General features: G+C 44.2%; 1 protein-coding gene across 26 annotated transcripts in view; it reads left to right on the forward strand.

The window, feature by feature from the left end:
- The window catches only part of Rbfox1 (RNA binding fox-1 homolog 1), a 2,167,575-nt gene that overhangs the window by 881,423 nt on the left and 1,268,392 nt on the right, over positions 1-17,760 (forward strand). For 25 of the 26 annotated variants that reach the window (XM_052759361.1, XM_052759367.1, XM_052759363.1 and 22 more), the window contains one exon: positions 12,022-12,084. The exons of the other annotated variant lie outside the window; for it this stretch is intronic. In XM_052759361.1, the coding sequence (XP_052615321.1) occupies positions 12,022-12,084 (63 nt within the window). The remainder of the gene's footprint in view (positions 1-12,021; positions 12,085-17,760) is intronic. 26 annotated transcript variants of the gene reach the window in all.

The following is a 17,760-nucleotide window of genomic DNA, read 5'->3' on the forward strand; positions in this document are numbered from 1 at the left end:
ACACAAAACTGTATATGCACATAAGATATTATGAGAGATTTTGGAGTTTTCTTTTTAAAATTATTTTTATTATTATTATTTTTACATCCCAACTGCAGGTTCTCCTCCCAGCCCCTCCCCTCTCCACTCTTCCTCTGTTTATATTCGGAAAGGGGCAGGGCTCCTATGGATATCAACCAAAAACAGCATATCAAGTTGCAGTAAGACCAGGAATTTCATCTCATATTAAGGTTGGACAAGGTAACCCAGTAGGAGGAATAGGGTCACAAAAGCTAGCAAAAGAGTCAGAGACAGTTTCTCCTCCCACTGTTAGGAGTCCCATAAGAAGACTAAGCTACACAACTGTAACATATATGCAGGGGGCCTGGCTTAGGTCCATGCAGACTCTGGTGTTTGGTTCATTCTCTATGAGCCCCTAGGAGTCCAGGTTAGTTGATTCTGTGTGTTTCTTGTGGTGTCTTTGAGCCCTCTGGCTCCACAATCCTTCTTCCCCTTCTGCAGGATTCCCTGAGCTCTGCCTAATGTTTGGCTGTGGCTCTCTGCATCTGTTCTCATCAGTTGCTGGATGAAGACTTTAGATGACAATTGGGTTAGGCATCAATGTATGAGTATAGTAGAATATCATTATATTGACATTTTATCTGCCAGTTACATTTGGTTCTATCTTAGGTCTCTGGGCTACCCCTCCTCTGGGTCTTAGCACTCCAGGCAGAGACAAGGATGGACTCCCTCTCATGGCTTGGGTCTCAGGCTGGACTAGTCATTGGTTGGCCATTCCTACAAGTCCTGAGACACCTTTACCCCAGCACATCTTGTAGGCAGGACAAATTGTAGGTTGAAGGTTATGTGTCTAGGTTGGTATCCCAACGCCCCCATTGCAAGTCTTGCCTGGTAACAGGAGATGTCCAGTTCAGGCTGCATACCCCCTATTGCTAGGACTCTTAGCTACAGTCACGCTTGTAGATTTCTGGGAGTTTCCATTACACTAGGTTTCTTCCTCACCCCAAAATGCTCCCCTTTTCCGGTCATCTCTTCCAGTACTCTCACCCCAATTTCCTCATCTGATCCCTCCTGTTCTCATCCCCACCTGCCCACAGCCCACCCATAAAATTTATTCTATTTTCCCTTCCTGGGGAGATCCAAGCGTTTCCCCCTGAGCTCTCCTTGTTACTTAGTTTCTTTGGGTTTGTGGATTTTGTAACATGGTTATCCTTTACTTAACAGCTAATATCCACTTCCTATGTTTGTCTTTCTGGGTTACCTCACTCAGGATGATTTCTTCTAGTTCCATCCATTTGTCTTTAAATTTCATGATGTCATTGTTTTTAACAACTGAGTAATACTCCATTGTGTAAATGCACCACATTTTTTTTTATCCATTCTTTGGTTGAGGGGCAGAAATTTTCTTTTTAAAAACTCGATTGTATGCTTCCTGAACATGACTTTGTAGATGGCAGTCTTGTGCAGCAGTTTCAAAAGTTTGGATGCACCTGATAGGTTCTCGGAAACCTGGGTGTGAATCTATCTAACTCTCCATACATGAGTTTGGCCGACCCTATTTACAAAGAGCTGTGTGGAGGGCGTTGTTGAGCTTGTGGGCTACAGAGTGTATGATGTTGTAGCAGGGAAACTGCCATAATGAATGTTCATGTCCCAATATAATTTTATTGACAAACCAATGGGTTACTTGTTGGGTGGAGGCAACCCACAATCCCTAGTCTTCTGCCCTGATCTATATTCACACTCAATGGGCATAGTTGTAGGGACTGGAACAGCCTTTCTGCCTAGCTCTGATTTCTTCTTTCCTTGATGATTTGTTCCATAGATCCCATTAGTCACAGAAGTTCACAGAGCCTGACTCAACTATAGAAGTAGTTTCTTCAGTTGATGCTGTAGAATTTCTCTTGAGCCTAAAAGCAGAATCTTTAGCCAGGCACTCTGGAGTAATGGGATGACAAGCATCACTGTTAGACAGACAGCTATGTGGGGAGCTAGAGTGATAGCTCAGTCAGTGAAGTGTTCACTGTGCAGGCACAAAGACCTTAGTTCAAACACCAGCACCAGATAAGAGCCAAGAAGGTGGTGTGTGTCTGCAATCTTAGTGCTGAGGAGCAGGGACAGGGGAACCCGGGGGCTCAATGGCCAAACAGTCTAGTCCAGTCAGCAAGCTTGAGATTCAGTGAGGGTCTCTGCACAAAAAAAGAAAAGAAAAAGAGAAAGAAAAAAGATGGAAGGAATTTAGGAAGGAGCCTAATGTCAGTCTCCAGCCCTCACATGCTCTTGCGTGTTTGCAAAGGCACTTGCTCACATATGTGTAAACGCACGAAAATATATGCGCATACACAAAATAAGCAAGGGAAAAACAGACACGAGGCACAGAGGCCCACCAGAGGTTTTGTCATCTTTGTTCCTGAGTCACCTCTGCTCAGCCTTCTCCCAGCGACACTCTTCCACTTGGTGAGCATTTCCATGCGTCGCCGGCGCTGAGCCGTGACACCTCTCTCATTAAAGGAAACATCCCACACTTTACTTCCTAGTCTAAACCACGTACCTCATCCTTCTCCCCCATCTCCAGGAAGTTTTAATTTTACAGAGACTGAAATAATCAGAGGTTGTGTGTGTGTATTTCTTTTCAAAGTGTTTTGGTGACTTCCTTTGAATCAGGGTTCTGTCTTATGTGCTCAATAGAAAAATAATATCAAGATGCCGTGAAATTTCCCTGGAGTTCAGCTCCCTTTTCGTAGTGGGACTTGCTCAAGTTTGGAGCTGACAAAAAAGGGTCTGTTGCCTTCTGTGAACCCTGTCATCTCTGGTGGGTTCAAATGCCGTTTCCCAGAGATGGCTTTCATACCTAGTTCTCTCTGGCCTTGAATCCAGTCGAGGGATTTTTTGGAGTATGCACACAACCACATCCTTTTGACAGACAGTGCAAATTAAAAGAGCTGGCATGGCCCAGGAGCTGGGGACCCAAACTCACCCCTTGGGTTTTCATTTACAGTTAGGCACCGCAAATGCTTATTGCTGACAGGGAAGCTGAGGCTGGTGGCAGAGTGTGTGACAGGAGTCTCGTGCCAAACTGTAATTGGGAGGATTCTTTTTAATCAGGACATACCCTACAGCCCAAACAGTGGAAATCTCCTGTAAGGCCAAGACAGGAAAATAAACACACCAACATGAGTGGGGTGCATAAGGGTGTAATATGGCCAGGCTCTCGGGGTCCCTGGAGCTTTGAGCGGAAGTTTGCTTCCTTAGAAATTAAAGTGGGGGCAACCTTTATACTGAGCCTCTAGAGTCAGTCCTACACCCCCATTAAGTGAGTGATTACCACTGTATTAAATGCATCAGACAGACTAATTGACATTTATTGCATTGAAACAGAATGACAAGTCAAACCCACCTTGAGCTAGCAGCTACCATTGTGTTACATCAGTAAGAAAGGTCTCTCCTGGGCTTTCTGTCTTCAGAAATCTTTCATGAGCACCTAGTATCCACCAGGTGTTGTGTTGGCCCCTAATATAGAGTTGTCACATTAAAACTTTATTTACTGATTTGAGAGTGACTCCACTTATAATGTTCTTGCCATGCAAGCGTGGAGACCTGAGCTGGATTCTCAGAAACCCACACCAAAAATCCAGGTGTGGTGGTGCACATTTGTCATGCCAGTACTGGAGAGGCAGGGACAAGGAGGATCCCCAGGGTTCACTGGCTAGTCAGCCTGGCTAAATTTGTGAGCCCCAGGTCAGCATGAGAGGCTCTATCTCAAAAGGCAAGATAGCACTGGAGAATGACTTCCAAAGTTCACTTCTGGTCTCCACATGCATGCACACACAACTGCTTATGTATGAACACACACACACACACACACACACACACACACACACACACACACACACGCACACACACACACACACACACACACACACACACACACACACACCTGGTTTACTGGAAGGACTTGAAGGAGATGACATAGCACTCGACTGTATTCAGATGTAAGCTTGATGAACACATAATCAGCAGCAGCACCAGCTAATCATGTTGTGGAATCCTTGTGTTGACTCTTATGTGAGAGGAAACTGAGGCTCAGAGATGCCATGCAGCTTGCTCAAGAATCAGTGCATGGGGGAACTTTGAAGCCAAGTCTGTCCAATACCTTGCAGTGATGTCACTCATGAGTACTACAAAACAACCTGAGGCACATGTGCACACACACATCTGTGTATGTGTTTGAAATCACATGTGTGTTTGTTTATGTGCAAATGTGTGTTCAAAAGTGTGTTTATGTGCAAGTGTGTATAGACAAGTGTGTTTATGCATGTAGAGATCAGAGGTCAACTTTGGGTGCTGTGCTGTGCTCAAGTGTCCCCTCTGCTTTGTTTTTTTGAGGCAGGGTCTCTCATTTTTACATGTGTATGCCTGACAGAGGTTAATATTGGATATTGTTCTTCTGTAGTTATACAGCTTTCAGGGTTATTTTTGAGATGAATCCTTATTGTCCTATAACTCATCAAGTGGGCAAAGCTGATTGGCTAGTGAGTCCCAGAGATTTCTGTGTCTCATTTTTTCCCAGCACTGAGATTACAAGTGAGCATCATTGTATCCAGCTTTACATGAGTTCTGCAACTGAACTCAGAACTTCCAAGCACTTTGCTGAGTCAGCTCTGCATCTACATCCTGGGGCTTTGAGATGCTTCTGATTCTTAAGGAGACAGACATGGAGCTGGATGTCTGTGAAACCTTGAGTTGCTTGCTGGTTTCTACAAGTAAGGAAGATGTTGCTCTCATGTACTTGGGGGGTCATCAAGAGTTCCCCAAATATGCGAAATTCAACTGCATATCCACCAGACAGAGGGACACAGGGCAGGACCAGTGACAGGAGATTGTGAAGTCAAAGTGACATGAGGCAGTGTGGGCATTCTGGTTGTGTTTAGAACAGTTGGCTTTTGGGTTTTGTTCTTAGCTTCAGCAAATAAACATCAGCGAACAACTCCTTGGGGCACTCTCTGTCTAGAGACCACACATATGTGTGGGGTTATGGGAAAGCCCTGAGAGTTGATTGAAAGAAGTCAGCTCCTGACTAATGCTGTCCTGGTTCTGTGCAATGCAGTGGGAGGGGCTTCTTTGTCCATGGATCCTTTAGACAATAATCCATAGGAAAAGGATAATTTGGGTCTGAGTCTAAAGTTCAGGGTACTCTGACCGCAGAGAACCCAGGTCACGCTAGATCTTACGCACAGCCGGCTTCAGCAGACCAGACAGTCACAATGTGTTAGTGTCACTGGGAGGCAGCCTCCTGTTCTGTATCGGGGAGTCACCAGCTTTCCTTGTCTCAGCTCCATTCTAAGCCTGCTCAGCATCACTCTAAGGATGCCTGGTACCATCCTAAGGATGCTGAAGTACCCGTCTTCCTTCCAAGATCTGATCAATACTGACCTTGTCAGAATTCAGGCTCTGCCATCACACAGATGCCTATCATAAATTGTTAGGCAGGAATACTTTGTGACCCTGTGCTCCTGTTGATGCAGCTTCTCGTGCATTCCAAACAGTTCCCTTGTACACACCTACAGACAAATTTCTAAGTGGTCTTAATAAATAAAAAACACAGAGTCAGAAATTTGGGTTAAAGCCTGACAGAAAGACCAGAGGAATAGGACAAACCTCGAGCTAACCTAACCTCACCAATTCCACAGCTTCCAAAGAGAGCGACTTCCTGTCTACCCAAGCTTATATGCCTTGCTGTTCTGCCATCTGATTTGCTCTCTGTCTAGCTACATCATGTCCTCTTCCTGGCCAGCTCTGTCACTTCCTGTCTGTACAGGCCTCCAGAACTCTATGGTTGGTACTGGGATTAAAGGCATGTGTCACCACGCTTGGCTCTGTTCCCTGGTGTGGCCTTGAACACACAGAGATCCTGCCTGCTAAGTGATAGGATTAAGGGCGTGTGCTACAACTGCCTGACTTCTTTGTTTACTTAAAATGGCTTGCTATTTCCTCTGATCTCCAGGCAAACTTCATTTATTAAAGCACAAATAAAATATCACCACACACACCCGTGTGTAAACAGGAGCTGCTGTGAAGCATGGAGAGGGAGCACCTAGAACATCATTGCTGTGCTCAAGCCCTGTTAGTTTACCTGAACGCTGAGTAGATAGGGGATCTGGTGCAGTCTCTGGCTGCCCCCAAATATTTGGTCATGTGTGCAATGCCCGTGTCTCTGTGGCACTGGAGGAAATGTCAGCACCAAAGGTGGGTGGTTCTAATCCCTGAGAATGGGCATATTGATGGGACAGTAAGACAGGCCTGCTCCTGTGCTCCTTCCTCACTCTCCTCTTTTTACTTCTGCTCATGGCTCTGAGTCTACCTGATTCTTCTTTTCCTCTTTGCACAAATGACAGAGAACAGTAGCCTCATGATTTTTGAGTTATCTATTGTAGAAGTTGAATAAAGTTACACATAGTATCCAAAGTCCTGGGAGGAAAAAAATGAGCCTTGCTTTGGCCAGATTCTAGCTCTGCTTAGCTCAATCCTGAGTAACAGAGTCAAGAAGTCAGCATCAGTTACCATCCTGACTAAGCTAGACAGCCTGACACTTCCTCACCATGGACTAAGCTTCTCTGCCACGCCTTTTCCATCAAGAAGGAAGGAGATACTTGGGAGCCTTGACTCCATATAAAGCCTTTCTCCTCTGAGTTGTTTCTTTCAAGTGTTTTGGTTATGGTGACACAAGACGAATTGAGTCACTGTGACCAAAGCCTGAGCAAAACAACAGAATAGAGGTATCACCTGTACAGACTCTGGGCCCACTATGAGGAGGTGAGGTATATAGTGGAGTTTGGTGGTGATGATAGTACTTGGGAGTAAAACTTTGCCCTTAAATACAAGAAGTAAAGGAAAAGGCATACAGGGTGAGGCCAGGGCAAGATTTGAGCACCAGGACAAACTCAGGTTATCTTCTCCACAACTGGACCCTACCTCGTACCTTTTAACACTTCCAAATTATGCCACCAGATTCTGAATTTATCAAGGACTAACCTATTCATTAGGTCAGAGCCTTTGTGATCTCATTATTACCTGTGTCACAGGCATGGGCAGGAGTGACTTGTGGTTTCTCAATCCAATCAAGTTGATAATTAAGCTAAGCCATCTCAGGGCTGAGGAGACTCAGTAAACTGTAAGCATGGAGACCTGAACCTATGTAAAATAGCAGCTGTGGAGGAGATCACTTGCAATCTCAACACTGGAGAAGTAGATACAGGAAAATCCCTGGGGTATGTTGTTTAGCCTGTGTTGTTGAACTAGTATGTTCCAGATCAGTGAGAGACCCTGACTCCAAACAAATGAACTAATAACCACCAAGGTAGACAGTGTTTTGAGAAACAGCACTCTAGATTGATCCCTGGTCTGCACATGCACCTTCACACACACTGTACCTACACACACACACACACACACACACACACACACACACACCTGTACACATGTACACATTCACACAAAGAGACTGTCTCAGGTGACTGAGCCCATGTTTCCTTCCCTCTTCCCGTCCTCGGTTTCTTTCTATTCCTGACTTTCCTTCCTTGGGTGAATACTGGCAAATGCCCCTCATATCTTTGACATTCTCAACAGAGCAAGAACTCAGATTATGTACAGAAACCATGCTGCCCTGGCCATCATTCAGCTTGCAGGGTGGTGGACAGGCATGCTTTTAAAATTAAATGTAAAATGAAAGCTTGCAATGTACTGTGAAGGAAAGATAATGGGCTCTTGAGGCCACTGTGCAAGGTGTTTCCTTAAGGAGGTAGTGACATGTGAGAGCTGATTAGGTGTGACCAGCACTCCAGGTCAACGTCAAGGCATGTGTGACCTCCCTGTGGCAGGCGAAGTCCCTTTCAGAATTAATGGATGCACAAACATGCAAGTCCTCTTAAATAAATAAGTAAGGTTGGAGTCCAGGTCTATATTATGCAAGGTGTAAATCCATGCCATAAAATAATGTGAAATAAATCAAGAAGTGATGGATAAAAGATCCAAATGATCAAGTAATGCCTTTGTGTTTTGTGAGGATTGCCAGGCTGCACTGTACAGGACTAGGAGTGCAAGCCTGGAGACGGGAGGAAATAGTACCTCTGCATCCAAGAGGCAGTGGATAACAGAGTCTATGGAAGCATAAAACATTACAGGAACCAGCCCTGTTTAGACATTAAAGTACCTACTGGCAGCCCAGGGGTCACCAACATCAGTGTCTTGGAAATAATCATGCCTCTGCTTTGTCTTCACTTTTGGATGGAGTGCAGAGGAGGAGTGGCTAATGCATGAATGTGCATTCACCTCCAGATGCCCGGTGAGTGTTTCAAGGTTTCTTCACATTAGCTCGTCATCCCTGATGTAGTCTCAATAGGATGAAAATCCAGCCAGTTCCTCTGAGGCTTAAGGTTCTCCCTGGATGTCCATTGCTCTTTATGGAGTGTGCAAAAATCATCAGTTAAAAAAGCTGTGCAGTGGAAATAGCTGAACGGGGAATGTGTGTGTTGTGCAAGCATGAGGACTTGAACTTTGTCACTGTAACCCACATAAAAATCTGGGCATGGTGGCATGTGTTTGTAATCTCAGCACAGGTGAGGTAGACACAGGTGAATCCCCAGGGCTCCCTGGCCATCCAACCTAGCCAAATTGGCCAGCTCCAGGCCAATGAAGAGAATCTGTCTCAAAAAACCAAGTGGAGGGCAGCTGAGGAATGACACCTGAGGCTGACCTCTGGCCTCCACATGCATGCAAAATACCCGCATCTGCATCACACACACACACACATACACACACACACAAAATCTATATCTTCCTACGAGAACTGTAGAAAGCATCTTGTCTCTTTGTGCTGTCTGTGTCCTTGTAAATGACCATTTCTACTGTCACCTCATAACAATAGTCTCTGCCTTTGTTTTTATGTAGCGTCTACCTAGAGGATTTGACATGTTTTCATTAGTGAAAAGAGGGAATGTAAGATTAAATTCAACTTCAGGTTGAGTTTGAAAACTGATGGTGAGGTGTGGGCAGCAGGCATATGCAGACATAAAATTAATTGCTATTACCTGGGAACCACACACTGGAACACAATATGAGGCCATGATGCTCAGAGTAAAGCTTTTCCTGGAATGGAGGTCACTTTCCTTCCTTGACGCTGTAATGCTTTGGGTCAGTGAGGAATTGCTTCTTAGACTATACAATATGGTGAACAGCTGGTAAGTGCCTGGGCACTGGGCCAGATGACAAAGCTATGGTGTGCAATTAAACCCTGCCTCAGTTCTCTAGCTCTAAGTGGTTCAAGTCCACAAAGAGTTAGAAGGATTATGCAATCATGTTCTGATAAAGGAACATGTAAGCAGCCACAGGGACCTCCCAAAGATTTAATAAGTATAAAGGGCCAATGAAATCTACAGAGAGCACTCGGGTGGCCAATGAAGAATGAGTTCACATTTGACCAGGTGGAGGAAGCTCAGAAAGAGAGAAGGACCTGATCAAAGGGCCAGAAGAGGAAGGAAGCCTTCTATCTTTTCGATAGTTGGACATAGCTGGGTGTTATGGTGAATAAGTACACTGCAGGACAGAGGAAATGACTGGAAGGTGGGAAGGAACATAATGGAAGCTTGAGACTAACTACAGGAGACAATTGCTTTTAATAAGTAGGCAGATGCATATGAATTTGCATACAGAACTGGGAGATACAAAGGGTTCAAGGTAATTCTCTTCCTAGAAATTAGACTGTCTTCCTACTTAGTTCAAAGAATCCTGTGAGTTGACTGTTTATTCCTGAACTGTCTCAATCATTCTTCCAGGATAGTGTTCATCTAGTTACCATTTATCTTCCAGATTTCAACTTCCTGTCAAGTTACTTTCTTTTATTTTTATTTTTTTATATTTAGTTATTTTACTTTAAGTGTATAAATGTTTTACCTACATGTATGCATGTGGACTGTGTGCTTGCCTGGTATCCACAGAGGTCAGGGGAGGGCATTACATACTGTTAAACTCAAGTTAGGGGTGATATAAGCCACTACATGTGTTCTAGAAACTGAGGCAGGGACTTCTGCAAGAGCAATAATTGTTCTTAACTGCTGAGTGACAGTGGGCAGGGCAGAGTGGCTGAGGGGTTAATAGTAGGATCTTTGTAAATGATTGGGTGTGAGTGTGAAGAAAGATGGGTGGTTGGACAGAGGGATGCAGGAATGAATAGATACATGGATGTATAGGTGGTGTGTGAGTAGAAAATGTATAAATATGTACATATATTCCTGGATACATGGGTGAGTGAGTGAGTGGATGAATACACAGTGTATAGACAGAAGAGTGGGGGATGAGTAGGTGATATATATATGGGTGGATGGGTGAGTAAATGAATGGATGGATAAATACATGTCTGGGTGGTCAGATGGTATGAATAGATGGAATGGATGTGTGGGTGGGTGGGTGGGTGGATGGGTTGGTGCGTTGGTTAGATGAATGGATTGGTGGGTGGGTATGTGGTTGAGTGAATGAACATGTATGGAAAGGTAGATGTATGGTTGAATGGGCAATGAGCAGTTAGGCATATGGAGGACTAGTAAGTGGATGGAAGAGTGAATGAGTGGGTGGTTAGGTAGATGAATAGGTATAAACAAATGGAAGGGAGGGTAAATATGAGTGGGTGGGTGGACAGATAGGTGCATGCATGGATGGAAGCTTGGATAGATTCATGTTTGTTGAGATGCAGAGGTATATGGATAGATGCATGGAAGACAGACAGATGGAAGAATAGTACATAGATGCATGGATAAGTGAGTAGATGAGTGGGGGGATAGATGGGTAGAGGGGTGGATGAATAGGTAAATGGACATTTGTTCAATCGTTCATGAGATTTTACACTGGCTAAAAGATGTTACCTAAATAGAAACATAAAGTAAAAGGAGGACTCCCACCCTTTATCACTTCAGAGCTCTGTATATTCTCAGGTATCTCTACATTTCTACTTTCTTCCCAACAGTTTGAAACCATTTGATGATCTTGATCACTAATTTATCAACTCTCATAGACTCACCAAACTGGAACATTTTCTATACCTGTTTCCATCACATGTATAGAAGCACATATAGGAAATGGTGTATTTCTTAATGTGTCTGCAAATAATGTTTAAAATTAAATCTGAAACCTGTGAATTGCTGTCTTCATGCAAATTTTGACACTGTTTCCTAGTAATTGAGTAATCCCTGAACTGGGATTCCAGAACCCTGAAAATCAGTTCTGCTTCTGTTATTTCTGTTTTTCTCCAAGGAAGAAGCAGGTCATAGTCAACCTACTCTAGGGTACCCTGAAAAGATTCTAAGTCTATTAGTGAATCCTGGCCATTTTTATTTGTAAGTGACCACCTTTTCATGTCTGCGTCCTACGAATTTTGTTTTAGTTTATTTTTCTGTTGGTAGTGCTGGAGCTAATACCCAGGACCTTGTGCACATTAAGCAAGGGAGTTACACTCCTAGGTCATCACTCCTTCTACATGTCTGACTATCATTCAGTTGGTCGCCATAGAGTACTACACGTTCAGAGTTAAAGGGAAATTTAGGACTTGCTTCGCTGAATTTAGCTCCATTTATGAAATCTATAATATGAGCCCTGACTATCAACTCCCTATGACTGTGTGGGACCCAGCAATCACAGTGTAAGAGAGAAGCAGAGCAGAGAAGGCCTCCAGATTTGGTGATCAAGTTCCAGTCTTTATGCATTATATTCACTCACACTCTGAGCCCAGTGGCCTCTCCTGACAAAATAGTCACACCTTACATGCTGGAGGATGTAAAGATTTAATAAACACATTGAGGAACTTAGTCTTTGTTTTCTTATTGTCTTATTGTCTAAAACAGTCAGGATCTGTTTTAGAAGCAGCTAGTGCTAGTATAACTGGAGTGGCACGCATAGGAAAACCGAAATTGCCCGCAAACACAGCACAAGTGTATGGATTCCCTTTCTCATGTCTCCTCCTCTTCTCTTCTTTAGGAAACTGCTCAAAGACCTCATGAAAGTGGGACTTACGACTTCCCTGATCAGGTTCAGCATTCAGTAAGTGCACCCCATTTCAGCCTTCCTTGTGTAAATAGATCTGTATCGTTGGTCTTTTTTCCAACGGACTGTCTTCTGCATGCCCCACAGTTCCCACAGAAACCTTGCTGTGTGCCTGGTCTCTCTGTTTGGCACTGCTGTGTTGGATTCAGAGTTCAGAATGGAGCTTGCTATGTAGAACATCCTCCCAGCCCCGCCTCCAACCCCTCCAGTGAATTTGGGGCAAGATGTGCATGCCAGTGGGTTAGCCACTGCTGGCAGAAATGGAAAGCTTGTGTAAAATGCACTTTGCTTTCTTCTGTTTCCTGTGGTCTGCTCATAAGGGGAGAATGTGTCACTTTTCTCTGGTCAAATGGCCCTGCAGTGTAAAAGAAAGCCGAGCACACAGATCTGCTGGTAACTGTGTAACTCCAGAGACTTTTAAAGACAACCCAGTTTGTTCTCTTAGAGCCAGGACATGTGACCGCAGTATATAAAATTGCTGTAGAAGAAAAATCTGTACTTTAGGGTACAGGGATGTTTTAGAAATTTCACTTGTTTTTCCCCAGTAATTATTTTCCCACTGTCTTTATTTGCCATTGCACATAGGAACTTAGTTTTGGTGAGGCTAGCAGTATTTTTTTCCAATTTCCCCACATTTTTTTTTCAATATCCACTGGAATCAGAGGCTAGGACCCCATGAAGTCTGACTTGGGCTCTCCTTTGCGATAGAATAACACATTTTGGGAATAAAATTGTTATCATTTAAGAAAAACATCAAAACTCTCAAAATTTCAGAAGGGTGACGACTTAAGGCACTATTTATTTTTCTGGCTGTGGCTTCCTCCACAGGTTTTGGAATCACTTAGCATATCCTGCTTCTGAACATCACCCCATGTCAGAGTGAGCAGGTGGAACTGGAGGTCAGGGAACTTTGTACCTCCAAGGAGCCGACTGATTACAGGGATACTTCTGCCCTGGGTACAATTGTCTAGCTGGTCTTCTTGCTGTGGAATTTGCATATGCAAATGTGGAGGAGGAGAAGGAGGAGGAGGAGACAAGAAGAAGCAAACAGCTGACAGTGTTAGCTCTTTACTCCACCAGAACGGCTCTTTGCCCCCCTGATCAGCTAAGCTCCTATCACACAGGGGATTAGAGCAGACTTTTGTTTCTCATCATGAAGGAGCTTCCATCTCTGTTCCCTAGCTGTCTCATCTATCTTGTCATGCCTTTGAAGTTCCCCTTTCAGTATTTTCTAAAAACTGTGAGAGGTTTTGTAAGTAAAAAGGAGTGGGAGCTATTTGGTATTTAGTCTGTTCAGAGCTATAGAGTATAAAGTTAAACATGCCTATTACTTTATTTTCTTTCCAAGTAGCATCATTCTCCTGCTCCCTTCGGTGTGCTGGGACAGCAAGCAAGAGATAAGGAAATGAAGTGTTCAAGGATGGAGTTTTAGAAGAAACATGACCCTCCCTACCTCTCTCTGCCTTCAGAACATGATACCAATTGTTGCCTCTCAGAAATGAACTCATGTACAGGCCATGTGCTGGGACTGGAAGCTGCTGACCTATGGGAGGCTATGGGCCCTGAGACAAACAGTACAGTGGTGTATGGGAGCTCACATTATATGTCTATGAAGACGGTATATCCTACCTATAGCCACAGAGGGGAAGAAAGTGTTAATTTGCTGTTCCATACTACACGCTAGCAAGCAGATACGATAGTTTCTGAAAAATTGAAAAGGCAAGAGATGGAAAAAGTGTCTCATTGTACAAACGTTGAGGACTGGCTCCTAACCACTGCTCATGTAAGTTGAGACTTTCCCTGAGACTAGAGTGTCGGTGGTTTTAGAAACTTCAGTCCACTCCCAAGGCCAGGAAATCAAGATTAAGAAGAGTTGTTTAGTTCCTAGGTGGACCAGTTCCTTTTCTACTTGCTTTGGTAAACACCTCAGAAGATCAGCTTAAGAAAAAAGGGGCTTGTTCTGATTCAAGGGGGAAGTTACAGTGCCTCAGGTCAAGGAAGGCATGGCAGCCAGAGAGCAGAGTAGCTCCTTGTGTTGAATCCACAGTCAGGAAGCAGAGAGCAATGATGAGTGCCAGTGTTCCACTTGCTGCTTTCTCTTTTTATTCAGTCTGGGACCCTGGCCCATTTAGAGTGGCTTTTCATTCCTCAGATAATATAATGTTGAAACTCCCTCAGACCCGTGAACAGAGAGATTCATCTCCATGGTGATTCCAGATCCTATTGAGTTTGGATTAGTGTCACCCCTGGGGAGCAAGGGCTCCAGCAGCCAGAGTAGCCCATGTCCCTCACTCTTGGGTGTTCTTCTCTGCTAACCATGGGATCCATGGCTGGCTAGGAAACTGCCCCACTAACTTCTGGAATTTCACCAGGGACAGTGTCTTTGTGGCTTGGATCCATGTCTGACTTGCTTACTGACCTTGACAGGAATCCAGCATTTGATGTTGCCATTGGCTTCAGCAATCATTTGTTTCCTTCTTCTAGTATGTGGCTATCCTTTGCCATTTTACTTTTGTCAGGACACTCCTTTGGCATTTGGGTCCTTTGGATACATTTGGCCAGTGTGCATGATGTACAGAGCTGATTCCTATGAGCAAATGTCTATTTTCTGGCTTTTCACATGCCAGGGTGATGTGTTTGCTAAACACAATGTCACAGGAAACGCATGTTAGCAGGCTCATTGGTTGAACTTAGGCCTCAAAGCAATTTCTTACAACTTGTAAAATTAATGTCTAACAGAAGGTTTCCTTGACCTCTCCCACCTGTCAGATAATGCTTTCATGTGTACTGTGTCACAGTTATTAATCCATGAATTAATTAACAGGGAGAAGTTATTTTAGTGTTTCCTTCTCTTGATTGTCAATTTGATTGGATAGAGAAGTATGCAAGAGATTTGTAAAGCAAGTCTCTGGCTATGTCCTTGAGGGTGTTTCTGGGATTGACTAAGGGAGAAGACCCATCTGAAGAAAGTGGCACCCTCCTTTAGGCTGGGGATCCAGACAGAATAAAACAGAAAAGAGAAAAAGCCCATTAGAGCTCTCTCTCTCTCTCTCTCTCTCTCTCTCTCTCTCTCTCTCTCTCTCTCTCTCTCTGTCTCTGTCTCTCCCCCCCCCTCTCTTTCTCTCTCCCCCTCTCTCTCCCCCTCCAGCAGGAAGTAGCTGTTCTTCTCCACCCTGTCCTCTCTACCATAATGGACTGAAGCATCTGAAATAGCGAGCAGAACTCTTTCCTTTCTCTGAGTTGTTTTTCTCAGGGTTCTGTCACAGCAACTGGAGAGTGATTAATACATTCAGTCTGTCAGTTCTGGCTCCGAGGAACAGTTGAAGCCAAATCAAACTCTGTTCGTTCACCCAAGACACTACTTTCTTCCTACTTTGGTCTCATGCTTCAGTGATGAACATTGTCTTCTCCATCCTGCATCCAGGAGATGAGGGAGCCTTTGCTCAGAGTGTCTTAGGAGCTTCATTTGCAAGCTTTATGTTGTCATGTTGCTTAAGCAGTCAAAGTTGCCTGTCTGAGAAGGCTTCCTGGGTACTTCCTGTGCCTACAGCTACCTTTTGCTGGATCCCACTCAACAGACTGAACCAAAAATATTCCCAAAGGATGATTTTAACCTACTTAGTTGTCCAAAAAGCTAATTGTTTTGCATAGCTTACCGTCTCTCTGTGAAACACTAAAACCCCTTGCATTCCAACCAAGTGGGTTGATCCCAAGTCCCTAGTATTAACCATCTCAGATACATATCTTTATTGTTTGAGTTCATGCTTCTAATGATATATTTTTCACTTTCTTGACTGTTTTAGGTAATAAAAGAAACTCTAAGTTGATCTTCAGGAAGAGTAAGAATCTTGGTGAACTGGGCAAGAATAGAACAGTCTGTGTAGATAGGTTGAGAAACAGCAGTGAATTGCATCTAGGATGTTGAAAACTGAGTAGGTTGGCTGGACAAAGGGAGATGTCAGAAGCCATCAGTTGGTACAGTAAAGGGAAAAGATAGAAGGGAAGGAAAAAGGAAGAGAAGAGGAAGGAAGAGATGAACAGAGGGAGGAAGGGAGAGAAAGAGAGAGGGAAGGGAGAGGGAGAAAATACAACAGAAGAAAGACATTCCTTTAATCGATGGCTGGGTCAAGGGCAGGATTGATTGCAACTGCAGGAGTCCCATGGTTTCTGGACTCACATACAAAAGGATGCCCTCTTCTTGATCACCGTCATATGTTGATGCTGACCCTCTAGTAACCAGTCTCCAGTTGTTCACAGTTCCCTGGGAGCCTCTTTTGTCTCTGCCAAGCTGTTGCACAGCTAGAGTTCTCTCAGGTTCTTTATTTTGCGACCACCATGCATGAGTGAAGCACTTGGCATCCTTTTTGATTGGATGTGTATGCGAGAATGGGAAGTGAGAGAGGAAGACAGGAAGTAGGAATAAAAGCAACTATTTTGCATAAACTTCATCAGGAAAGGGGAAGGTGCAGAAGAAGAGAAAGTAATAGGAAAGTATCATGATTTGAACGTAAGTATCCCAGATAGGCTTGTATGTTTCAACACTTAGTACCATCTGGTGTGCTATTTGGGGAGATTGTGGCCCTTTGGAATGCGGAAGTCTAGTTAGAGCAAGCGGGTTAGTTAGAGATAGTTTTTGGTGGACATAGCTAAGTCTGTTTCCAGCTTAATTCTCTGTTGTTGCTTCCTGGTCTGGTGAGATGTGAGCAAAGTGCTTTATGTTCCCACTTCCATGAAGCCATCCACCACCATACCTTCTTCCCCATGGTGGGTCTTAAATCCTACTGTCTAGTCTGAGCCAACACCAATCTTTCATACAAAGAAGTGTTTAAATGGTTGTACTGTTATTCATCATAAAGTGTAATCATGGGGTCAAATGTCTCCCCTGAAAACCAACTTAGTATTTCTTTCGGTTTATCTGTAACAGATAAGCAACTGAAGAGTTCATCACGAGGGGGGCTAAACAGATATCTGCACAGAAGCATGGACTAGAAGAATAGAGAAGTGTATCTCTTCAAACAATCATCCAGAACAAATTCTTTCTCTTTCAAATCACATCTCGTCAGATATTTGATAACAGTGAGGTGAAAGGTAGCTTATGCAGCAAGCTTGTAGCCGAGCAGCTTTGAAGACCAGTGTTGGGGAGGAGGAGCAAAGCCGGAGCGGGCGCCTCATGGTCTGTGTTACTAACTTTCCATCATTTTAGCCCTTCTAACTCTGCCTTGTTACTCACGCTTCATCTTAGGTGTGTGTGTGTGTGTGTGTGTGTGTGTGTGTGTGTGTGTGTGTGCGTGCGCGTGCGCGCGCGCGCGCGCGCGCGCGCGCATGTGTGTGTGGTTGTAGGGCATGGCTGTGTGTATAGAAGACAGAGGTCAACCTCAGGTGTCTTTCTCTGTTCCAAACCTTGCTGTTTGATACAGAGTCTCTCATTGAAACTGGAGCTAGCCAATGTGACTAAACTGGCCAGTGAGTTGCAGGGATTCTGCATGATTCTGATCACATCCACCAGAGTACTGATGTTTGTCATCATTCCTAGCTTCGTATATAGGTGCCAGGGATTTCCAACCCAGGTCCTCATGCTTGCATGGCATAAACTTTACCAACAGAGCCATCCTCCTAGTGCTGCTTAGTATCTTAATTGCTACTCTCGATGCCGATGCCCACAGTCCCACTTCC

The sequence above is a fragment of the Peromyscus californicus genome, unplaced genomic scaffold, assembly GCF_007827085.1.
Source record: "Peromyscus californicus insignis strain IS unplaced genomic scaffold, ASM782708v3 Scaffold_3__1_contigs__length_106647218, whole genome shotgun sequence".
Lineage (NCBI taxonomy): Eukaryota > Metazoa > Chordata > Mammalia > Rodentia > Cricetidae > Peromyscus > Peromyscus californicus.